The sequence below is a fragment of the Heloderma suspectum genome, chromosome 2, assembly GCF_057233095.1.
Source record: "Heloderma suspectum isolate Gila_16-S chromosome 2, 16-S_ref, whole genome shotgun sequence".
NCBI classification, from domain to species: domain Eukaryota; kingdom Metazoa; phylum Chordata; class Lepidosauria; order Squamata; family Helodermatidae; genus Heloderma; species Heloderma suspectum.
In genome coordinates, this window is record NC_139459.1 from 211553911 (window position 1) to 211579765 (window position 25855).

The 25855-nt window shown below is 47.0% G+C and overlaps 1 protein-coding gene across 1 annotated transcript in view; it reads right to left on the bottom strand.

Moving 5' to 3' along the window:
- FSCN2 (fascin actin-bundling protein 2, retinal) overlaps positions 1-23421 on the bottom strand; it is a 27463-nt gene extending 4042 nt beyond the window's left edge. Inside the window, exons 1-2 of the mRNA XM_084837597.1 lie at positions 22602-23421; positions 1992-2148 (exon numbers count right to left, since the gene is read on the bottom strand). Coding sequence (XP_084693723.1) covers positions 1992-2148; positions 22602-23421 — 977 coding nt within the window. The remainder of the gene's footprint in view (positions 1-1991; positions 2149-22601) is intronic.
- Positions 23422-25855: the final 2434 nt, after the last annotated feature.

A 25855-nucleotide genomic window follows, 5' to 3' on the forward strand; every position in this document is an offset into this window, starting at 1 on the left:
TGAGGGCACAATTAGAGGAGATGGCAGGAGATCCGTGATTGGATCGCCCATTTTAAAAAAGCAAACAGACCCCTAACTATGTGGCTGGGGGTGAGGGACTGAATCAGATTGGAGTCATGACGGTGGGGTAGGGAGGCTTAACGGTTTCCCCCCATGTTGTCTTCCATGATCTAAATTGTCTCATTGAAGGTGCTACTTGCCCCGCAGGGGAAAACATTCTAGTACCAACATGGATTCCTGCACGTTTTCCTCCACAAGATAAACAGCGCCTTCCGGGGGGGGGGGGGTCTTCCTTGCCCTGCAGCCCCAATCTAATTCATCCCTGTCCCACAGTTGCTTTCAACTTCTAAAAATCCTGCAAGAGACCTAATCACAGCTCTTCCACTGTCTCAAGTAGTTTGGCCCTACGATGCCTTTGACCTGTTCTTCCAACCGCATGGGTACTGTGGGTCTATGAGCAGTTCCCATGCAGCTGAAAGAACATTTAACATGGAAGGGGGCGAATTGCATAAGTCTGTTCCATAGAATTAGATTCTGTGGGAAAGATTCAGATGATTGGTCCTGCCCCACACATTTGGATCATTGTAACATTCTACCAACTGCCAAGGTGTCCCTCACATAGAATCAGATGAATGTTTTCCATAAGGACACATGTTAAATAACACACACATACCATCTGGAGGTCCAGTCACAGATCTCCCACGTCACGTCCATTTCAGCTTCGAGTGTATGACTTCAAGGGCATTAAATAATTTGTGTAGGTCATCCTTAAACCTTCCCCACTTATGTGTGTATCTCAATATTCTTGGTTTGGGGAAGGAGTGGAAAGAAAGCTGCTAGACAAACGGAGAGGCCAGGAAACCCTTTCTCTTGCATGCTGCTGCTGTTGCTGGAAGTGTCATGGCTGCTGCTGCAGGAAGGCATGTAGCAAATCACCTTTAATTGGGGCAATAACAGCAGTCGAGCTGAGAAAACCTGCTTGGTCTCTTGCCATGTAGTACATTGGTCTCCAGCTGGTGGATCAGGACCCTTCCTGAGCCGCAGCCTAATTTAAGGTGGGTTGCAACGGCAGCACCATCACCATACAAATGCATGGTTAAAGGGATTAAGAAATGGGCTCCAAAATGCATGTCTGCGCTAAAGGTGGGTTCCAGGTCTGAAAAGGTCCAAGACTACTGATCTAGCACTCTGTCTCGTACACACACTTTCACTTGAAACTCTCCAGTCATAGTTAGGAACTGCTCCTGTGCTGCCTTCCTCAAAAGAGGTGGTGCCAAAATTAGCACCGCACCGAGCATATCTGCATTATTGTACCTTGTTCAGATGGCTTTGCCTCTTGTGCAGAGGTCCCAGATTCTTGTACTTATGTGAAAGTTCTTGTATGTCTGGCAACACTGCGCTCAAAGCACACTCTTCTTTTGAGGACAGACAAAAGGAATCACTTTGTCACAGCGTGCATGGCTGAACTATGGAATTCACTGCCACAAGATGTGGCCAACTAGCTGCCTGCAGAAAACCCACAAGCCACCAGGTTAGATGCTGTTAAAGGGGATTAGATCAATTCATGGAGGATATCGATGGCCACTAGTCCTGGTGGCTATAAACTTCCTCCAGTATTAGGGGCAGTATGCCTATGTGCACCAGTTGGTGGGAGGGTGCTGTTGCACTCGTGTCCTGCTTGTGGGTTCCCAGTCAGCAGCTGGTTGGCCACTATGTGAACAGAATGTTGGACTGGATGGACCCTTGGTCTGATCCAGCAAGGCTCCTCTTATGTTTTTATGCCTCTCGATACTAGTCACTTGGGAACAATATGGGACAGGGCTACTGCCCTCATGTCCTCCTTGTGGGCTTCCCATAGGCACCCATGCAAAGTCTTGTGGCTGTTTCTTCCATACCCCGGTTCTCCTTTCCCCCTGATCCCTAACAAAAACTGTAGTCTGACTTCTGAAGTCCTGAATACTTTAGTGAAATGAGGACACAGTCCAACTCACACTTCAGTGGCCATGGCTTGAATCCCCCCATGTGATACCAGGGTCCAGTAGTTGCCTGTGTTGGAATGGAAGATGCACTTCTTGGTCTCTTTGACAATCTGCATCTGGAAGGTCTCATGGTGTGTCTCTTCATCCTGATTGGCTGAGACGTTGACACCTAGAAGGAAGGACATCCTGTTCATATCATTTAGATTCACCACAGTCCCTGCTTGACCACTGTTAAGCCTCTGATGTCAACACCTGCAAGAAGGGTTCAAGTAGAGATACTTCAGATTCGGTGGAAGAGGCGGACAGTGTATACATAACTAGTGGGGAAAAACACTAAGCATGTTTTATTAATAACCACCCAAAACCTATAACGTGGTCAGCTATAATTAATGGTAAATCCTGAGACTATAAACAACAACAGAAACGTCTCCCATATGTTCCTTCTCTTTCTCACCTGAAGGGCCAAACTAAAATGCGACACCATTCACACAACTAGCAACTGCATGAATTATTTTTGTGAAGCGTAAATAGCAGGTTCAAGGCCTCTGGTCTGCATCAGAACCACAGTGGGGGCAAGGGTTAGAGACCCTCTCCCTTCCAATTTGGATTGGGGCCCTGTGCTTGGTATTTACTCTTTTAAAAAACATTGAAGTAATTGCTAATTGTGTGAATGGTTTCACGTTTAGTTCGGCCCTCAGTCACCAGACTTGCCTCACTGGCTCTCCATCCCCCTGCCTTGGAATGCTCCTGTCCATCACGTCAGGCTCCTCGCCAGCCTTCCAAGAGGTCTAAGGCATTGCACAGGTAATCCGGCCTTATCGCATTCGCCCTCCCAGAATCCCTGTAATGTACGTCACTTTCATTCCCAGGTGATGGATGGGGAACTGCTGCTTAGAGAGAGTGATTTGCTCTAAGCCACCCAGTAGAGTAGTCCATGACAGAAGCTAGTCTTTGACTCAGGTCCAACAACCGATATACCAGAGTCCCCCAACCTGGCATCCTCCAGCTGTTTTTGACAGCAGTTCCTAGCATCCCTGACCACTGGCCATGCTGGCTGGGGCTGATGGGAGTTGAAGTCCAAAACATCTAGAGGGGACCAGGTTGGGGAAGGCTGCGATATACTCATAGCAACCTTGTTCTCCAAGTGCTGTTCCTTATGAAGCCAAAATGGCACCAGGGTGAGGTAACAGCAGGCTTGGGGAAAACCTGAGGTTTACAGAAGTACAAAACACATGTATGAAAAAAGCCCCGCCCCCATCTTAATGAGGCCTGTGTGCTTACTGGTCACGGATTGTCAAGTGTCTGTTGGGGGGGGGATGAAAATTTGGCAGGAGGGGTTGTCCTGGAAAAGGGCCTAGCTGGCTGGCTGAAATCCTGAACAGGAACGCTCCAAACAGTGACATTTTGAGGGGGGGGGGTTACACAAGGGCATTAATCCACTCTGTCTACTTCCTTTCACTGCAGAATTGAGATCCAAGCTCTACACAAAGAGCTTTTCCTTTCCTGCTACATAACTTCTAGGTGGCACTGTGCTATAGTGGAATAATGCAATTGCACAATTAGTAAAAATGTTTTCTTTCACTTTCAGAAATAATACTTCATTTTCCCCACTCTAACCCCCCCCCCCCCCGAGAAAACGCTCACAGAAAACAGAAGTGAAACTGGAGGGTCATGACATCATCTAAGGAACCCCCAAACAACTGTGAGTTAGGAATGATGAGTTCACTTTAAATGCCTCATGTAGAAAAGCTCTTTGTTGCACATCCCACTTGTTCAATTGATTGGGCAACACCAAATGAGAAACAGGAACAAACGTTTCAAATGCCCCTCATTTATTTGATTCTCATTTATTTAAGCCAGCCTTCCCCAACTTGGTGCCCTTTGGCCGTGCTGGATGTGGATAATGGGAGATGCAGTCCAAAATGTCAGGAGGGCACCAGGTTGGGGAAGACTGATTTAAGCTGTCCTTCATTACCTTTGTCTCTCATTTACACCACATGGTCCTGATCTTATGTACTAGTGTACAATTGAGACTTACACCTGCTAGAGATCCTTGTGGTGCCTGCCACCCTAAACCTGAAATTTTTAGGTACCATGAGCTGCCTTGAAAGGCAACCATGCAATTAACCCCAGCTGGAAAATATGCTATAGTTTAACTGCCTTGTCTGAGCTAGAGACAACTGCCTTCCCATACTTGATGTGGTTTCTTCTCACCTGTATACTGCACTCCCCAGTGAGCTGATGCTCAGGTGGGAAGGAGTCATATTATTTGCCTCCTCACATGTTTCATGTATCCAACCTTACTGGAGTGGTGTGGAACAAAGCCCAGAGGGAGAATTTTCCACAGTGTTGTGGTCAAATATGAATTTAACTCTAAAGGAGCATTTGAACAAATGCTTCACATATTCACTGAATACATGAAGAGGTAGCTGGAACTCTCCCATTGGCCACACCCCTCCCACATCCATCAGCATACTGGCTGACCATAGCCCTAGCAGCCACCCATTTCTGTTAGAAAGGGGACCTACACATACAGGACTTCATCCGAAGAGGAAGCTTGGCCAATCAGGTGAAGGAGCACTATATGCCTATATGAGTAGGGCCCCGCTCTTGCTAACTCCAAACATGCAGTCGTTGGGGGAGCTTGGCCAGTGGTACATCAGGGAGGAGCGTGGGTACTAGGCGTGCTTCTGCTACCCATGTTTATTGAATTGGGGGAGGGTTGGTTGTTTGACCAGTTCTGTACTTCCATGTAAAAGTGGTTATGATCAGATTCATTCACCAGCTGGGGGCTGTTCACACATCACACCTCTACATGTATACCATGTGCATGGAGGGGAGGGGCAGTGGCCGCTGATGATTCCAGTTCCGGAGGGGCAATGATTCCATCCTTGGTTTTAGTTACTACTAGCCAAAGCTCTAAAGGTGCTATTCAAGGTGCCGAACCCATTTTGGGGATACGATCCAGCACCTTGGAGAGCACCTTTAGAGTTTTGGCTGGTGGTAACTAAAACTCAGAATGGAATCACTGCCACTCCAGAACTGGAGTCATCAGCCATCTACTATCTCTAGCACCACCCACAATGTCCACATGTTCTCAGGCCCTGCCCTAAGCATCCACACACATAGTGGATCATTGGAAAGGAGAACTTATGGGCATGCAGCAGTTTGCACATAGGTTCTCCTTTTTGATTGTTTGCTGAATATGCAGACTTTGGGGCAGGGCTGGAGAGCACCCAGACATTGGGGGCTGGGCCAAGAGGAGCAGCACCTCTCCCTCCTCCCCTCCATGCATATAGCATTCACATGGCTGTGTGTAACATATGAAGAGTCTCTTGGTCTACCTGGCTGACCTAAAACACACACACCTTGATTGCAGCCCTTCTTTCTCTGTTTTTGCAGGATATTCAGATTGGCTTCTAGCCCAGTCTCTCAACTGGCTGAAAGCCAATTGGCCAGGTTAATCCCCAGGCCTGAGCATTCTATTGGCAGCCATTGGCAGCCAAGAATACCTGCTGCTCTCTGCTTGACTCCTGCTTCAGCTCTGAGCCCTTCTACATTTGTTCAAACCTAGCCACTCTGATTGCCTCTTTCGATTTTGAGTCCACTATTCTTGTGCGACCCACAGAACTTCCTTAATTCCCCTACTTGGATTTAGTGAATTCCACTTCTGCCACTGGGTATTCAGGCCACCAGAGTGACTGGTGGCTATGGATTAAATCTGATTTCCCTCCTTCCCTCCCTCCATCTCAGACTACAACTGATCTCTCACCATTTTTGCTTTGACTTTAATGCAGCTGTCAGGGGGACTCCCATTTTTAATGCAACAGCAGTAAAGGGATGTGTTCATTTAGGCCTTTCCCCCTTGCTGTTTTCCTGATCTAATTGTCTCCCAAAGCTGCTGTTCTATGGGGAGGGTGGGGGATATAAGTACCACACAAACACAGGGTTACACCCCCCTTCTGCTGCTGAGATCAAAACCATAGCTCCCATGTCTGCTTCAAAGTAAAAGCAGAAGCAAAAATGTTAGGAGACCTGATCATGGATTATCCACATCATGTGTCATTTCAGCCTCACACGCACACACATCTGCAGGGACCCATTCTTGATGTGATGGGAATGGGTAGCCACATCTGCACAACACCTTGTTCACCAGGCTGTAGCACTACAGTAAGGCTGGCTGGAATGTAGAGGCTTAGTCCTCACCCTGCCCAGGAGGCAATTTCAGTTGCCTGAGATCAGAGACTCTGCAGCTCTTCTTCACAAACAAATGGAGTAATCAGTCTGTTTCCCGCCTCCCAGCTGAGCAGAGCAGAGCAAGCTGCTCCAGCTGGTCCAGGGACTACAGAAGCAGGCAAGCTCCCAGAGAGCGAGCGAACAGAGCGAGCGGACAGGGGGAGCAAACAGGAGTTGGCCAGGGGAGTTGCAGTGGTAGAAGGGACAAAGGAGACAGAGGCTAAGAGGTAAGTGGGCTGCAGGAAGCCCAGGGGGCTGCCTTTTATCCTTCTGAGTGGCTGTGAGCTCACCAGGTACGTCTGAGAGCTCCAACTGAATTGGGGGGGTGGCCTGAGTACTCCCAGCAGCTGAGTGGGCGGGAAGCTTCAGTCTGTTTCCCGCCTCCCAGCTGAGCAGAGCAGAGCCGAGCAGAGCAGAGCAAGCTGCTCCAGCTGGTCCAGGGATTACAGAAGCAAGCAAGCTCCCAGAGAGCGAGCGACCAGAGTGAGCGGACAGGGGGAGCAAACAGGAGTTGGCCAGGGGAGTTCAGCAGCGGAGGTCAAGGGGGAGGCCCCTAACATTTTTTATTATTATTATTTTTTATTTTTAACTAACTTTTTTCCCCCATTTATTTGTCTTGTAACACACACTTCCACACCAGTGGGACTCTGCTTTTAAGCTCTACTGAGTAGAGGAGCAGGCACAGGCTAGTTTAGAACAATCACAAAGCTAGACACAAAAAGGGAAAAGAGTCAATGGAAGGACAAGACTCGCCAGTGGTGGTGACCTGCAAGGTGTGTGCAGTGTTTGTTTTCTTGCCTGAGAACAGCATGGCCTACACCTGCAACAAGTGCAAGTTGATCACGCTGCTGGAAGAAAAGGTAAGTGGACTGGAGCGGTGACTGTCGACCCTCTGGGGAATAAGAGAACACGAAGAGTTCTTGGACAGAATGGGGCAAAGGGAAGACCAGAAGCTTGAAGAGCAACAGCAAGATGAGGCAGTGGGAAATGCTGAGGTGAAGAAAAACCAAGTAGAGGATACCCCTTGGAAAAGGGTGACAGTTGGGAGAAGAAGAACTAGACGCCACTCTGCACCAGTGGAAGCAGTGGAGCTGTGGAACCGATTCCAGGTACTTGCGGATGAGACTGGAGGACAGCCTGCAGAGGAAGAATCACAGGGGAACCTGCATGAGAGTGAGCAAGAGGCTGAAGGTCAGTCAAACAGAGACGATGAAACCCAGGCCTACAACAAGAAGAAGAGAAGAGTGGTAGTAGTGGGAGACCCCTTGCTGCGTGGGATCGACACCCAAGTATGACGCAAAGACCCATGGACTTGCCAGGTATGTTGTCTCCCGGGAGGACAGATTAGAGACATGAATGAAAGGTTGCCTGCACTCATAAAGCCCACTGACAGGTATCCCTTTCTTCTCATCCATGTGGGAACAAATGATACTGCCAAGTGGAGCTATGAAGAAATCACGTCAGACTTTGAAGCTTTGGGAAGGAAACTCAAGAACTTTGGGGCCCAGGGAGTTTTCTCATCCATCCTTCCAGTAGTTAGAAGAGGGATAGAAAGGGAACGAAAAATACTCCGGGTGAATGACCGGCTATGAAGGTGGTGCTGACGAGAGAGATTTGAATTCTGGGACCACAGGCTATACTTCCTGGAAGATGGGCTGTTGGCAAGGGACGGGTTGCACCTCACAAAGGATGGGAAGAATGTGTTTGGCCACAGCATGAAGAACTTCATCAGGAGGGCTTTAAACTGAATCCTACGGGGAAGGGAGATGTAATGTTGGGGGTAACAATGGATGTAGGCGCATGCACTGCAATGGAGAGAACAGCTCTGATAGCACCCAATAATAGTCTTCAGACACTTGTAGGAAGACAGCCAGACTATGAGGCACATGGTCTTCGATGTTTATATACTAATGCCCAGAGTATGGGAAACAAACAGAATGAACTTGAACTCTCAATACAGGAGGGAAATTATGACTTGATAGGTGTAACTGAGACTTGGTGGGATGACTCCCATGACTGGAATACAGCAATTGAAGGATATAACTTGTTCAAAAAGAACAGGAGGGAGGTGGGGTTGCACTGTATGTGAAAAATACATATCTCTGCACAGAAATACAGGAGGATGAGCTTGGTAGCCCCATCGAGAGCATCTGGATCAAAATAAATGGAGCAAAGAATAAAAGGAACCTGGTGGTCGGAGTCTACTACCAGCCACCCAATCAAGGAGAAGACGAGGATGAAACTTTTGAAAAGCAAATAGCCAATGTTTTAAGGAAGCATGGTGTAGTAGTAATGGGGGACTTCAATTTCCCCAATATTTGTTGGGAGACAAATTCTGCAAAACATGGCCCCTCCAGGAAATTCCTGACTTGTGTGGTGGATAACTTCCTCCTACAGAAAGTAGTGGAAGGAACTAGAGGATCGGCTATCCTTGACTTGATCCTAACCAACAGAGATGACTTTGTGGATAAAGTAGCAGTTACAGGAACGCTGGGGGAAAGCGACCATGTTGTACTTGAGTTCTTGGTTCTAAGGGAAGCAAAAGCCAAGTGTAGTCCAATGAGTACCCTGGATTTTAGGAAAGCTGATTTTAATGAACTCAGAACAATGATCAGTAAGGTCCCATGGCAAGTGACGCTAACGAGAAAAGGAGTCCAAGATGGGTGGAAGCTTTTAAAAAAGGAAATTCTCAAGGCACAATTACAAACAATTCCAACAAGAAGAAAAGGTGGAAGACAACAGAAGAAGCCCATGTGGCTTCACAAAAAGCTTAGGGATGACCTGAAAACAAAAAAGGACACATATAGGAAGTGGAAAGAAGGCCAAGTAACAAAGGAAGAGTACAGGCAGGTAGCACAGAATTGCAAGAGTGGTGTCAGGAAGGCTAAAGCTGAGAACAAGCTGAGGTTAGAGAGGGATGCTAAAAATAACAAAAAGGCTTTCTTCAGCTACGTGCATAGTAAAAGGCAGAGGAAAGAAATGGTGGTTCAGCTATTAAATAAGGATGGCAAAATGATAACAGATGACAAAGAAAAGGCAGAGGTGCTCAATTCCTACTTTGGCTCAGTCTTCTCCCAAAAGAGGGTCTATGACCCCCCTGGCAAAGGCGAAGTACAGACTGAAGGGGCAGGATTGCCGCTTGACATTGATAGGCATATGGTCAAGGAACACCTAACTACTTTGTATGGGTTCATATCTCCAGGGCCAGGTGAACTGCATCCTAGAGTAATAAAGGAACTGGCAGAAGAACTCTCAGAACCGCTATCTATTCTCTTTGAGAAATCATGGAGGACGGGGGAAGTGCCAGATGACTGGAGGAGGGCTAATGTGGTCGCTATCTTCAAAAAGGGTAAAAAGGAGGAACCTGGGAACTACAGACCAGTCAGTCTGACATCAGTCCCTGGGAAAATTCTGGAGCAGATGATAAAGCAATCCATCTGGAAGCACCTTGAAACAATGCCATGATTCCTCGAAGCCAACATGGATTTGTCAAGAACAAATCCTGCCAGACGAATCTGATCTCATTTTTTGATCAAGTAACCTCCCTTGTGGACCGTGGGAATGCTATAGATATCATATACCTCGACTTCAGCAAAGCTTTCAACAAAGTGCCCCATGATATCCTGATGAGAAACTAGCTCAAAGTGGGCTAGATGAAACAACTATCAGGTGGATCCACAGCCGGCTACAGAATCGGACTCAAAGAGTGCTTATCAATGGGACCTTCTCAAACTGGGGAGAGGTAACGAGTGGGGTGCTGCAGGGCTCAGTCCTGGGCCCAGTGCTCTTCAACATTTTTATTAATGACTTGGAGGAGGAGGTGCAGAGAATGCTGATCAAATTTGTAGATGACACAACATTGGGCGGGATAGCTAATACTCTGGAAGACAGAAACAAAATTCAAAGTGATAATGATAGACTGGAGTGCTGGGCAGAAAACAACAGAATGAAATATAATAGAGATAAATGCCAAGTTCTGCACCTAGGAAAAAGAAACCAAATGCACAGTTACAAGATGGACGATACTTGGCTCAACAATACTACAAGCGAGAAGGATCTTGGAATTGTTGTCGATCACAAGCTGAATATGAGCCAACAATGTGATGTGGCTGCAAAAAAGGCAACTGCTATTTTGGGATGCATTAATAGAAGTATAGGATTTTCAAATCCTGTGAAGTACTAGTTCCCCTCTACTCAGCACTGGTTAGGCCTCATCTGGAGTCCTGTGTCCAGTTCTGGGCACCACACTTTAAGAAGGATGCAGGGAAACTGGAGAGTGTCCAGAGGAGGGCAACAAAGATGATCAGGGGACTGGAAACAAAGCCCTATGAAGAGAGACTGAAAGAACTGGGCATGTTTAGGCTTGAGAGAGAAGACTGAGGGGAGATATGATAGCGCTCTTCAAGTACTTGAAAGGTTATCACAGAGAGGAAGGTCAGGATCTCTTCTTGATCATCCCAGAGTGCAGGACACGGAATAACGGGCTCAAGTTACAGGAAGCCAGATTCCAGCTGAACATCAGGAAAAACGTCTTGACTGTAAGAGCAATACGACAATGGAACCAATTACCTGGGGAGGTGGTGGGCTCTCCCACACTGGAGGCGTTCAAGATGACACTGGACAGCCATCTGTCAGGGATGCTCTGACTTGGATTCCTGCATTGAGCAGGGGGTTGGACTCGTTGGCCTTGTAGGCCCCTTCCAACCCTACTATTCTATGATTCTATGAGTCCTATTAGTGAGGAATACAGTTTGCTGCCAGCTTGCCTAGGACTGTTTTTGTCCTCAGATTTGAGGTCAATTTAAACATGATTCCAGGCAGGCAAGAAGAACATACCTATTTAGCATTGCACATGCCCAACATTTCATTTACAACAGGTCCTCAGCTGCAAGGCTTGCAATGTTAGCAGGGTAGCCTTTTCCATGGCTGTGCCTCAGCTTTTGAACTCCCATCTAAGGGACACCTCTTTCGCCTCCTCTTTAATGGGCTTGTGTACGCTGGAAAAACCCTTCCTTTTTAGGAAGTTAAACCACTGTTTTATAGAATTGGTTTTAATTGTCTCTGAATTTTCAAAAAATATTTTTCTTGCTATTGTATTCTGTTTCTCCTGCTGCTGTTTTAGTGTTAGATTGTAAGGCATGTTGTAAATTGTTAATGTTTAGTTTTATCACCATTAGCCACCCTGAGCTCTTCGGAGGAAAGGTAGGATAGAAATGGGATAGATAGATCTGTGCCCACCAGGGTTATGAATACCCCCCTAGCTGCTAAAAGTGCACACACAGTCAGGGCCAACCCAGTTTAAATGAGGAAAAGTCCTCTAGCTTCAGGGCTAAATTTCCCAACACAGAACGTCCACGCGACTCAGACTTGCCATGGGTGGCTCCTCCTTCAGGGGAGCTCACACAGCTAGGCAGACATTTGCACATTCTTCTTATTGCCTTGGGAATGTTACCTTGGGGAAGGAGAGGCACTATTAATCTTAATTGTCTCCTTGACTTTGAATGTGAACACACTGGCATGAATTGGGAATCAAGGGTTTCAGTACACAAGGGGTGGGCAACTTGTGGCCCTCCAGATGTTTTGGCCTACAACTCCTGTTATCCCTCACTATTGGCTATGCTAGCTAGGGCTGATGGGAACTGTAGGCCAAAATGTCTGGAGGGCCACAAGTTGCGCACCCCTGCTCTACACAGTGGACTCCACAATAGCCAGTGGTGTTTAGCTTTGTTTACAAAAATAATGTCACATGGAATCTGCTGCCTGAAGCAACTGCTTCACACACACTTTTTCAAGGTAAGGCTAGCCATATTTGTCTGAAGGGTTAATTTTCCAGTAGATTCCACAGCCAATGTTTAGCAGGCAAGTTAAATGTTTTCATCATGCCTGAGGCCACTGTCTAGTGAACACCTTCACATAACTAGTTTGATTGGATTCCCAATACGTGTCGTGTCGCCAGAAAAGACCACACACATTGTGCGGGTAGGGGAGTCATGTGAATCCACATAGCTGTCACTGAACAGTTAACCATTTACAAGGGAGCTGGATAGTCCTCCAAACTGAACGGGCTGTAACCTTGCCTGTTATCCACCTGAAAGTATGCCCACATCACAACACTCAGTACCCAGTCTTGCTCCTGTAGCACTGATCTGTGGGCATCCCCTTCTCTTACTGCTGTGTTACAAGCAGATCCTCAAACAATCATTTTAATTGTCCTCATTAATCTGATTGCTGTTGTTTCCATCTGGCTGGCAGACAAGCTCCCTATTAATAACTTGCCAGCCAGCGTCACCAGCTCTTAAGTGGCTTGGAACAGGCAAGGGAGCGCTGTGAGCTTCTGCACTGGCCATTGCTCGTTGCCAACAAAGCAAGGCTCCTGCCGATGTACAGGTATCTCTGGCATCCTGCAATCCCAATTGGTATGACCCAGGCCTAGCCAAAATGTAGAGAAAGGTTGTGGCTAGCAGCATTAATGTATGTTAGGCCAGGAAGTCCAAAATGGTGTTCGTTCACAATGGCCCTAGCAGAAGAGACTGGCTTCCTAGCCTGTCAACAACATTCAAGCTCTTTCCTCTTGACCACAGAGATAAGCACTCCTAGGTTTCATCGCATACAATAGGCTATGACTGAACTTAAAAGTGGGATAACCAGACTGAAAGAGATGAAGTGGCTGCTGGAGTGATATTGGTACAGCTGGCAGAGCAAGGAGAAGGATGGTGCAATAGGCTCAAATTAAAGGCATACAGAGGGAATCATTTAGGAACTGAGAAGTCAACCCACTGTTTCCTTTAGGTCATTTCCAATAATCCAAGTTCCAGTGCAGACAAAATTGCAGCTGATTAACCTCATAAGTAGCTGCTCTTGTAAATGATCTACTCACATGAGCAGTATAGCTTCTAAAGTGGGGACACATGGAAGGCTGCAGCAGCTAACAACCATCATCACATTTTTATCCCAATGTAATCTGTGATAGCTAGCCACTATGAAGGGATGAGAATGTTGCTGTTTGCAACTTTTTTCTTTTTCAGCAAGGGCTAGATCTACACTAGTGCTTTTTGTCAGTACCGAAGTGCACTGATAACTGTTGGGCCACATTATGCATTCCATATACCACTTTTCTAGTGTTATTTCCTGCTTTTTATTCCGTATTATCCAAAATACTTCAACAGATGTCATTGTGTGTGCTCTGGGGTATAAATGCGCAAGAGAGATATACTGTCACCATGTTGGGATCATACTGATATGACACGAGGTGTCGATCTGGGGTCTCCTGTACTGGCTTTGCTAATTAAAACAAGTGTTTTAATTTTAAAATCAAGCATTTTTAAGCAATGGTTCCTGAAATGGTGGGCCACTGGTGGTGATATGGAAAAATATGTTTCAGTAAAGAGACATATACACAAACCAGTAGCACTGCTTAGTGCTACAGTGGCACACCAGGGGAACACACAGCCACCAATGTCCTTAAAATTCACAAAATGGCGATGCACAAGTTGTGTCACTCATCACTAATGATGTCACCAACCCCTGTCAACAGTTGCCTGTCAGAAGATCCCTCCTGCATGTAGTTCTGTTTCCAACTGCAGCCAGTCAGATGGTTCAAGGAAGTCCACAAGCCCATCATGAAGGAAACAATGTATCCCATCACCCCCCCCCCACACACACACACACCTTTATTTCCCCACACACCAGCAGTTGGTACTCAGAGACATAGCAACTCTAAACATGAAACTGCCATTTAGGTAGCATCATTCCCTTCATTTTCGATGTTCAGGCTGTGAGTGCTGTTGCTTACGAGGGCAAAACAGCAACACTCACACTCAGGAGGGAGGTATCCGCAGGCTTGGAGGGACCTCAAGGTTTGCAGAAGTATAAAAAGTCCTTAGAAAAATATCCTAAGTGATGGAACCACCAAAAGACTCAGCGAGGTGGCCAAAGAATGCTGACTGAGTCTCACTGGGAAAAAACAAAACAAGGTGGGAGAAGAAATGGAATGGAGTATCTTGGAGGAGGGCACTGAAGAACACTCCACACTGCAACATTTTGTTGCAGGACCCACTCGTCATGGCTAATAGCTACTTTTAGGCCAATCTTTGGTGAATTTGTCTAATCTCTTTTTCAAGACTAACACAAAGTGCTAAAGAGTACACAACTGAGATAGTTCAGTCACTAGACTCTAATGTTTACGGACAATATACACACCTTATTACCGTCATGTGTAACTTACAGGGAATAAAATCCAAATATGTATATAGTATATATGACATAAATGTATGCACTTATGAGCATAAACATTAGAGTCTAGTGGTTTAACTAGATCTGCTGTATGCTCTTTAGCATTTTTGGGTTGCCTTTAGTTGCAACTGTGCATTCGTTTTGTTTTAATCCCTTTTTAAAGCCATCATCATATCTTGTGGCAGTAAATGTGGCCTTGGATGCTGATACAAATGCCTACCAATACATTACGCACAGCATTCAAGATTAGCAAGGCACGTGCACTGCTACCTAAGAAAAGTCTCCCTTTCCCAGAGGCAAAAGACTGATGCCAGGGAGACCTATTATCCCCACAGCAGCTAGCTTGAGGGAAGATGTCAAGATCCCATGCAACAAATGAGTAACCAGGGTATTTACTTTAGCTATAAATGGATTGTTTGGGAAGGCCCACTGATACAATACTATATACAAATATAATTTCTTTCCTTATTTATTTTAGAATATTTATACACTGCTTCCCATTTTAAACATCCCAAAGCGGTTCACAATAAATGATAAACAATACATACTTATAAAAGCACAAGAATGTTTAGACAAGTTAATGGCTGGAAAAAGCCAGGGTAAACAAGTAAGGTTTTAATAGTCGTCAGAAATGCGCACATAGAATATATACAATATATAATATGCACATAAACCTTTGTAAGAGGAACACAGACAGTCAGGTACCGCTGTATTCACACATTTATTTAGCTAGTGAGGTCTTACTGAGGTGAGATTTGAGTGGATGACTTCTTTTCTAACAGCTTGCATCCACGCCTCTGTCATCACCACTCCGGCTGCCCCCACCCGCTGCCAGCCAGTAATGGTAGCAAAGAGCTTTAGTCATTTCTAGTGATGGATAAACGCATGAAGCCTATTTTGCAGTTTGATCTGGCACCTCCTTGGGTCACAAAAGAAAAGATTCCTCCCTTGCCCTCAAAAGTCTTAAATTTCCCCCCTCTTCCCTTGGCGCATCAGGGTTGGACTTGTGCCTGGCTGTTGGTTGGAAAGGACTTGCGTCAAGAAAAAAGTCTTTTGAAGCTGCTTTGGTTGATGGAGTTTTCTCTTCATGCACAACAATCAGCCTTCCCAAGCCAGGGAGCTGTGTGTTGGAGTACAGCCCCCATAATCCCCAGCCAACAGGATCAATGGCCCTGCTGACTGGGGACGATAGGGGCTGTAGTCCAACCCATCTGGAAGACACCAGGCTGGGGAAGGCTGCTCAGCATGGACAAATCCCAAGATTAGCACTGGCAATGACAGATTTCCCCTCAGGACAGATTTACTAGTAATCCCTATGGCTTTCTTGTCTTCCACGCAGCACTTCACAGACCTGCTCTCAATAATCCTTATGACAACCTACAAAACAGGCTAGTAGTGTAGTTATCATCCCCAGATGAGGGAGGGAGGGAGGGAGGGCTGAGGCTGAGAGGAAAGTGACTTGCCTGAGGCCGTCCAGTGAGTTTATGGAAGATGAGCTGAAAATTTAACTGGGAATTTCCCAGCTCATGGTCTTGAGCACTGCACTACATCAGCTTCCTTACATTATGCAGGTACCACTGGTGTGAGCAGCACCTTGCCTCAGTTCCCTTTGGCAGCACGGCACGTCCTGTTGCCACCTGTCTACAGCGGCCACTTATGCATTGTCAAAAAAGAGGAACCACAGTTCCCCTCTCTGCTGGTTTCATGCCAGGATCTGGATGATGCAAATTAATCCCAAGGGGCAATTTTCAGAACCTGCCTTTGGATAAGGGGCCAAATTATATGATGATGTTCAGGATTTTTTGTGCCTTGCCCTTCTCTCCCCAGAAATTGGGATGGGATGGGTTAGTCTCGTGATGGAGCAGGCCAGTGTGGCATCTTACGCCCCTTGGCTTCCTTACATTATGCAGGTACCTCTGGTGAGAGAAGCACCTTGTGTCAGTTCCCTTTGGCAGCACGGCACAGCCTGTTGCCACCTGCCCACAGCGGCCACTTATGCATTGTCAAAAAAGAGGAACTGCATGACTGAAAAAGAGGACACCACCAATTTGCATTACATTTGCACAGGCACATTTACATGTATAGGTGCAGATTTAGAAATACTAACTGTAATTTAAATAGACAAACAAGGGCCCTCACCATACTAGCCAGGTGACCTGTGTGGCTGCTCTGCCTGCTGTCCTGGGGCTAATGGTTGATGTGCAACTTCAAGGCCCCTGCGCTCCCTCCTGATGGCTCTTTGACATTAAACTGGACTTGAACTGATCAGCCCATCAAAAAGAGGATACCTTCAAATAGAGGACTGTCCTCTGACAGCTCTCCAAAATGGAGGACTGTATTCTGTAAAGTAGGGCACCTAGCCACCTACACCAGTCACTTCCTCAGCTCCCATCTGGTTGGCTCCACTAGATGTTTTGGGCCACAACTCCCATAATCCCTGACCACTGACCATGTTAGCTGGGGCTGATGGGAGCTATAGTCCAAGATGCCTGGCTGGAAGGCACCAACTTGGGGAAGCCTGTATTAGCGAATCACAAGGAAAGTCTTGTGTGAGGGTGGGGGCAGTTTTGGACAGCGGTTTGCTCAGTCACAACTCCTACTCCTCCTGAGCGAGCTTTCCCACTGCTGAGAGGTCTGCCCTCTTGGGTAGAGGAATCTCCCATTGCATCATCTGATTTGCATATCGCAATTTATTCAAATGCACGCATATTTCAACATGGTTCATAGGCTGCTGTGAAGGCTGAAGCTCTTTCTTTCTTTTTTTGTCTACGCTCTCCATGAAGGCAATTTGTGCGGAGCTGATGACTGCTGAAAAGTTGGCGTCTTCGTCTGCTCATCTGATTCTCAAAACCTCATTGCAATGGGCAGACAGATTGGCATGCCAGCAAAACGAATACAACCCTATTCATCACTGAGCTTAAGGCTGTGGAGCGGGGCACACATAAGACACTTTAGGGTGCAATCCTATGCATGTTTAGACAGAAAAAAGCCCTGAAACGCCATTCCTCAGCCAGCATGCTGGGAGTTGTAAGACTTTTTTCTGTCTAAGCATGCATAGGATTGTGCCCTTAATCACTGGCAATAGGGAACACAGTCAAGACTTAAGAGAGCTAAATGCCCCTCCTCCACCTCAGAGACCAAGCAGCCTACTATCTTCTCACCTCCACTAGGCCCAAAGCTAGAAAAAGGGAAATTATGTGCTTCAGTAACAGCCACCTTTGAGCTACATAGCCAAGAAATCTACAGGGCTGTAGGAATCTCACCACACAATGCAGAATCTAGATTTCAAATATAGTTTCCTTTTCAGAAATGAATGTGTAGCTATTTGTTTTTGTTTGTTTTTAAAAGTAAGATTCTAGACCTCATGACCCTCATGGTTTCATAAAACATAGGTGCAGAGTCTGCCATCATTGTAGGGAGCGGAGTAGAGCTTGGTGAGATTCTGGCAGCGTAACAGTAGGATGCACACTTGGTGTGTGCTTGTAGCCCTTATTCCTTGTGTTTCTACATTGTCACACATATTAGACCTCCTAGAACTCCTCTGATCTGTCCCATTAGCATTTCAAATTCAGAGAAGGCAATCAGAATAGAGTGTTCAGAGATATATATTTATATTCATTCTAATAATCAAAATGCACTTCTTTGACGTAGTTGTCCAGTGAACAATGACTTTAAAAAGAAGCATTAAAAAGAGTAATGGTCCACATTCAAGTTCATTTTTCTCTGGGCGAAGGAGTGAGGTGTGAATCAGTGTCATTATTTTTTTTGTTTGGTTGGGGATTTTATATTTTAAATTTTTTAACTTACTTTTTTTAGGTTTGTTCTCAATGCTGGCTAAACTGATATGTGCATATATTTAAATAAATTAACATATACAAATAGCAATTGTCCTCTCCCTGCCCCTCTTTCTATCCTATGAATTGGTAACCCTATGGGGAAGCTAAGAAAATAATCACTGTGAGAGAAAAGGCATGAAATATATTACAGTAGTAAAGGCCAGATAAGCATCTACAGTCAGAAATACAGCAAATTAGCCATGCATTTCAGCCACGATTTAGGGTTAAACTAAATAATGACCAAAGGTTGTGTCCCCCACACCCTGCCCATCTTTTAATGCATATCTATGAGTGGGATTGTAATTCTAAACTATGTTGGTGGTTCAGATAAGGTTGCCACCTTTTTCACCTGCTCCTGCTGCTATGCCTTTAAGACAACAGCCTGACATCAGAAATGAAGCAGATAGGGTGCTCTTACCGGTACCAATCAAAAGGCATTGTGCACTATTCCATCTTTTGCTCCTTAACAGATTTTTTCTGGTGACAGAAAAGGCCAAAGGGAAGTGGTGGGAAAACACAGGAGGGTTATAAAGGGAAGATGATGTTGCTTGCACCCCTCCTAAAATCCCACGTTTGAGGCAGTGTGATTGCAGGATAAAAACCTTGATTAGACGCACCCATAGATGTCCTCATCTGTTAATCTCCATGTCACAAAATCTTTCACGTGCTCAATTTTTCCTGCTTTAAAGGCACAGGCTGCTTTAAAGGCACAGGATCATGGTCAGTTTTTCTTTTTAAAAACATGGCAACCCTAGGATCGGAGTGCAGAAGCTGAAGAGGGTAATTATGCCAGATTGATTTACTTGGGGTTGGATTTGCCACTTTTTTTTTTTTTTTAAAGGCCCTGCCAGGACTGGCCCAAGGCATCTTTCTGCCTGAAGCAAAGACCAAGATGGCATTCCCCGCCCCCACCCCCTTCTCCCGATTCAAGAAGCCCACCAGAGTGGCAACTGAATCTTACGTCAACACTGATGACAGGATGGCATCTCCCACTGTACCTGAGGGGAGCAGGCTGGCTTAGGAGGCACAGAGGCAGTCTGTGAATGGCACACACAGTTCAGTCCTCAAACACACTGCCATCTCCCCCCCACCCTCTAGCATCTGCCGTCTGAGCTGGCTGTCTCACTTTGTCTCATGATAGGGCTGGCCCTTGACCCTGCTCCTGTGTATTTAACTGCAGCCTGACACACAAAGCAGGCAAAAGTTTCGCTGTCATGGAGATAAAGTGATGGAGAAAACTTTGCTTGCTGACATGTCTGTGCCAGAATTCTGTTAAAGGCACAGGGAGCAGAGTGAGCTTAAAAGATGGCAACCCAACCTGAAATAGAGTCAGTACAGTTTTGTATATCGTTCATAAACAGTCCATGCTGCTGTTAGGAAAATGGGTTGAGGGTATGATTCTTTAGTGACTGTAAGTGTGCTACTGAGTTATGTTTTCTGAGGCTGCAATTCTATTCCCACTTACCTAGGAGTAAGCCCCACTGATCTAAGTAGACATGTATAGGATTGAACTGCTGAAGGCTGAAGCCTCTGAACTCTACGTTCACCAAAAGGTGCCCCGTTCTACCACAGGACAGGGAAATGGGGGTGCAGCTAGTTTTCACTTAGAGAAGTGGAAACAAGCGGAGAGAGAGAGATGACCTTCTCCTTCTGGAAATCATTTCAAAAGGAACATACCCTTGCAAAAGAGCTGTGAAGCTCAAAATGCATTAAACCATTTTCTCAAAATAAAATCATTGTTCTACTCTATAGCACCTTTGAATATGTTTCATGTTTTTTGTCATGAATTGGTGCTGCTTTTCTGTTTGTGGGATGACTGAAACATGTGCCAGTTGAGTAAGTAATATAAGGCTCAGTTCTGGAGCCATATAAGAAAGCTGTATGATGGGAGTTTGTTGGCCTTCTCTTATCCGTAAAGGCCTTTCTGACATCCATGGGACCTGAAGGGAGGGGGTGTCTCCTACAACAGGGGTCCCCAACCCCCGGGCCACTGATGGGACCAGTCCATGGCCTGTTAGGAACCAGGCCGTACAGGAGGAGGTGAGCGTAGGGGTGTGCGAAACCCCCTTACCTTGGGTCCGTGGGGGTCCGCGGGGGGGGGAGGCAATCCGTCCCTCCCCCCCGGAATCCTCACTGGCCCTGGCCAGCTCCGCTCTGCGGTGAGTCCACAGAGCTGCTGGCTGGCTCCGACCGCTGGCAGACTTCTGGCTACTGAGATGCAAATGGCGTCCACATAGCGGACACCATTTGCATCCCTGTTCTTTGTACTAATAGGCTATGTAAATCTTTACATAGCCTATTACTGCAAAGAACACGGACGCAAATGGACCCCCCAAGTCCATGGAAAAATTGTTTTCCACGAAACCGGTCCCTGGTGCCAAAAAGGTTGGGGACTGCTGTCCTACAACACTTAATGATTGGGGGGCAGAGCCAAAGGAACAGGCAACTAAAGCTGGCAGCTCCAGCAATGAATGTGAAGGGTGGCCAGATGTCCTCTTTTACAGAGGACTGTCCTCTATTTTGAAGGCATTCTCTGTTGGAAGGGCTGTCCAGACCAAGTCTGGTATAAAGATAAAGAAGCATCAGAAAGAGGAACTGGGCCTTGACTTTGCCCACCAACAGCAGCTGCACAGCAGACTGAGTAGGCACACAGAGTAGGCACTGTGACCTACACTGAGTAGGTCACAGTCTTCCCCACAATGGTGAGCTGTACTGTATTTCTATTTAAATTCTAATTATTATTTCTAAATGTGCAACTATACATATCAATCAGCATATACAGATTCTGTGCAAAGTGGTATGCTGTTTTGGGGGGTGACGCATGGCCTTCTTTTTGGTGATTCAGAAGTGGCCACCCTAATACAGCCCCTTCAGGGATGCTGGGCCGATTGCATTTAAAGAGGAGGCTGGTCAGGTATCCTAGTGACAGGTGGATACAAAAGTAGCGACGGCCACTTCCCAAAATGTTGCCCACGTGCTCACTGCCTTCTTCTTAACGAATTTGCAAAGGAAGGCAGGGAAAATGGGTTTGATTAGGCATGGAGCATTACATTGGCACCAACTGTTGCTTTGCAGTGGGGCAACGGGGGAACAAAAGCTGCTCCTTTTCACGGATACCTCTAGAAGCACACTGTAGGCAACCTGGAAAAGCGAAAGACATGAGACTGCGCTGGCTGGTAAGAGGAGGATTATCATTTGATTGTATTTTTTTTAACATTCTGAAGACAGCAATGGATTGGATGGTATGATCCAAGTGCCTAATGACACAGAAGGAAGTTAAATGTGATGCGCGAATCATCTGTCCACGTGCCATTTAAATTAATTGGAGTTGCTGGAGCGTGCCCATACAGACACCATTAATTTCAGCAAGAACTTTACCGCAGACGGGTGGCATCCAACAGTTTGGTCATTTGCTTTCCAGCCATGGACCATTCTCTTGTGTATGCAGCAAAGGAACAGAAGCCAGTAAATGAGTGACTTTCTCTTGTCAAAGAGCTACCAGATCCACTGGCATATCCATGCAGCCATTGTGCATGTCTTAGTGAAATCACAGGAGAGTGGGTGCTATATCCTTCTCTGTGCCTCATCCTTGGAATATAAGAGAGCCAGCTGCTGTCCCTGTTCTTTAATTTGTGGGGATGCCTAGCGATGCTGTGGTGTTCCCAGGCTCAAAACTGATTGTCATGGGGGCTGGAGGCACCTCCACTTTGACACATAGCCATAGAGGCCACAGCAAAACTATGAACCTCTCACCCCATTACAAACACAGAGCAAACAGGTTCCCTTCTTGCCTACCACTGCACCTGTCCTCGGCTCCCAGGCCCTGCATCTATCTCTTACCCGCATAATCTCCTGTTCTCAGAACACCACCCATAAAACTGGGGCAACAGTCCCTGCCCTCTACTAGAAATGATGATCTGCTCAGATACTGAGTTGGTGGGAACTAATGAGAAAGTATATTCAGCGCCCACCTGGTGCCCCTCCACATTTTGGACTACAACTCCCATCAGCTTTAGCCAGCATAACCAATGGCTAGGGATGATGGGAGCAGTAGTTCAAAACACTGGGAGGGCACCAGGTTGGGGAAGACTGTTCTATATCTTATGAAATAAGTTCTGTCTGTCCCTTGCTAACCACTTCTGTAGATGCACATGAAGATCTGGAAGACAACTGCAGAGAGGGTCTCAAAAATAGAAGGCAAAGAAACATCAGGAAACTCATGATGACAACTAAACACCTATATTCTAACTTTCAAGACAGGAGAGGAGTATTCCCTGGCTATGTGTAATTCCACAGAACAGAAAGGTAGTGGATTTACCTTGCCGGATTGAGACGTATCTGCCATTGGAGGCCATGAAAACTACTTGTGGGTGGCTCTCTTCCAGATCAAAGAGTTCATCTTTACCCGGCTTGGAGCTCCTGCCAGATTTTAGAGTGCCGGTAGGTCCCATGGGTGCCAGGTACTTCCCATCACAGTCCTTGAAGGCCAGCTTGCCTGCCTTGAATTCCAGGGTGTAGCTTGCACGGCTGTCAGGCTCCTTGACCAGAGTACCATCATTGCGCAGGTAGCGGTCGTCACAGGTTCGCAGGCAATACTTCTTGTTCTGGAAGGTGAGCGTGATGAGCGAATCCACACCCCAGGGGATGTTACTGTCGGTGGAGATCTCATCCTCTTGGGCACTGAGGTGTGCATATCTTCTCCTGCTAACACTCAAGAGGTTCGCTTGGGGGTGGATGGCCAAGTGTACAGCCCAGAGCTCGGCTTCACTGATGGTTTGGGCAAAGCAAGATAACCTGTCTTCAGAACCACCAAAGAAACGCTTGTATGGTTCTGACTGGAGTGCCCAGCGCCCATCCGACTGAGTGACAACGATGAAACACCCATCACTTCCCGGCTTCTCAGCTTCACATGAGACCTTGCCATCCTTGTCAGCAGATAAGTACCTACCTAGGTGGCTCTTCAAGAAGACCACAGAGCTGTCTCCATCCTGCTCCAGGGTCCATATTTGCTTCCTTTTCAGGCTGGGTGCTGAGGCGTTGACCTTGTAGCCAAAGCTCTCTGCCGTGAGATATCGGTTATTGGAGTTGATTAAGCCAAACTGAATCTTCAAGACTTGGTGGATCCCATTTGTTGGCATCTTCTGTCTGGAGAGCAAAGAGCCCGAAAGACTGGGGCAAAAGTCTAGGTTTTTCCCGTCCTTCCTAGGGTACAAAATTGTGTGCGTACATATGCACAGCCTCACAATTGAGCAATCTGGATTAGCACAAATGAACCTTACACCTCAGCCAAAGCCACCGTGACGTGCAACTGCCCCAGTTCCTGGTCTCTCTCCACACCACCAGCAGTTCCTTCATTTAATCTGCAGCCCATAAAGCCAGTCTTGTTTGGCTGCCTCTTCCCCCCTGCTGGCAGCACTGCTGCCTCCTGCACGGCACACAGTGGCCCCCTCCTTCTCCTCATCTTATCCAGGATGGGGGGGGGAGAATGCTCAGAAAATGTGCCTGCTTAGGCGCCGCAGTCCTGCTTAATTAGCACAGCTAGGATTACAAAGCTTTCAATGAGCTGCCAGCCTCCTGTAACCAATAGTGGGGCTTCTGCATAAGCCACAGCGAAAGGGGGCTTGACAGGCGACACAATGGCCTTTTGATGTGGCCTGCTCTCCAGTGTTAGCCCTGCTCTCCATCTTAGTGGCGCTCCACACTGTAACTATCTCTCTCTGGCCTTTGCGGTCCTCCTCCTGCTGCCGTGCTTCATGGATCCCCAGCTCCTTCTTCAGGTCTCACTGCTAAGGCAGAAAACTTGCTTGGCAACCCGATCTGCCACCTCCCATGGCCCATTCCCCTGGTGGAGGATTTATTCCTCTTTGCACCTGGGTAAAGTTACAGGGCTCTCTGATTCCGTGCAGTAGGTCACCTCTGAGCTGAAAGCCTCATTGGCCGAGCCTGTAATCTCCTTAACCATTAGCTGGACATTTCTATTAGTGTAAACCGGCGATCTTCCATCAGCTCCTTTGCCTCCATCTGCCCTGTAGCTCTATTAAAAGGGATAATTGCAGGGTCCCTCAAAGCCAATGAAATGGCTGAGCCGAGAATTGAACCAGGGCAGGCAGACAGGGAAATGGAGCCAGCCAGGGATAAATGCATTGGATAAATGCATCTTGAAGGAATGGAGATTCTGGGCCTGTTCAGGCGTCACGTTAACCCATGGTGGGCTGTGTTCACAATGGGTTAGTATGTCATGGGGGAAGTGTGTGAAATCCCCCGCCACAATTGGTAACTTTCCCACTCATGTTGTTACCCACCCTCTGCAGGTGGATTACCAGGTCATCCATCAGGAGCGGCGACGCTACATCTGGCCGCTCCGTGGAAAAACCGCAGCGACCATGGACACGGCTGCCTAGAGCGTCCGAAACTTCTGGCAATGCTCTAGGCAGTGCAGCCAGACTCCATGGTCGCCATCGCATAGTGATGGATGGAGCGGCTGCTGCAGCCTGATTCTTGTGGCAGTGGCACTGGGATAAGGGAATTGACCTACAGAGCAGGGATGGGTAAGTAAACCACAGCACTCGGCATGGTTCCTGGTTGTGTGAGCGGCGCATGAGCGTCATGGTTTTCCTATCCCTCCACGCAGCGTGGTTCCGCTACCCACCCTCCACCCATGATTGTGTGAACAGGCCCTTATTTAAACACAGGAACTTGCAACCTGATAAAGTGGAGGCCACACCAAACAATGTCTCTCTCTCTCGCTTGCTCGCTCTCGCTCTCAGCAGAAGCAGAAGCACTCTCCCTCTCCTGCCATGAGTTCACAGCAGATATTTTTAAGATCCATCTCTGGGCACCATTTAGCCAGAGAGAGGCTAACATATGGGAGGGTTGGGTTGATGATACCACTTTTGACAGTCAGCAAAAATAGGGCTGGGGAAAACATGCTAGCAGATGATGAAGGCCTGCTGGTTATGAAACAGGCAGGAGAGATATCCAAATGAACCTGACCCAGGATGTTCCAGGCACATTATAATTATCTATTTCCATGATTAAGGAGTGTAAGATAACTGTTCTGTGCATGGGTGGGGCAATTTACAGTGGCTTGGATCCTAACTACCCTTCCGTGGATGGCTTTCCTGCCTCCCCCTTCCTTCCCTCTACAGCCCACTGCACCGCCTGAAAATATGCTCCTGGGAGTTAGCAGCTCTTGGAAATGTCATGGGATATGGTGCGGGCGGTGGGATGGGGGGCCGCTAGAGGGAGGAGTTGGTGGAAATCACCTCGTGTATGGAGGAGCAACTTGGGATCCGGTTAATTAGAAGCGTAAGGGAAGCCACCCTTACATACAGGCAGATGAAGGGAAACTCAAGGGAAACTATCATGTTCCTTGTTTGGGCATTGAATGAGATAACATTCCAAGGACTACATAGCAGGGAGTCATAGTAGCCTCGGGGGACTCCCACAAGCTGCATGAGTCTGCAGTGAACAGCTCATGTTGTACAAGGACATCCTGCCCAACATATTTCCAGCCCACCCAGGAAGAAGATACTCTTTTTGAATGAAAAGCAGGCTATATCTGTTTAGATG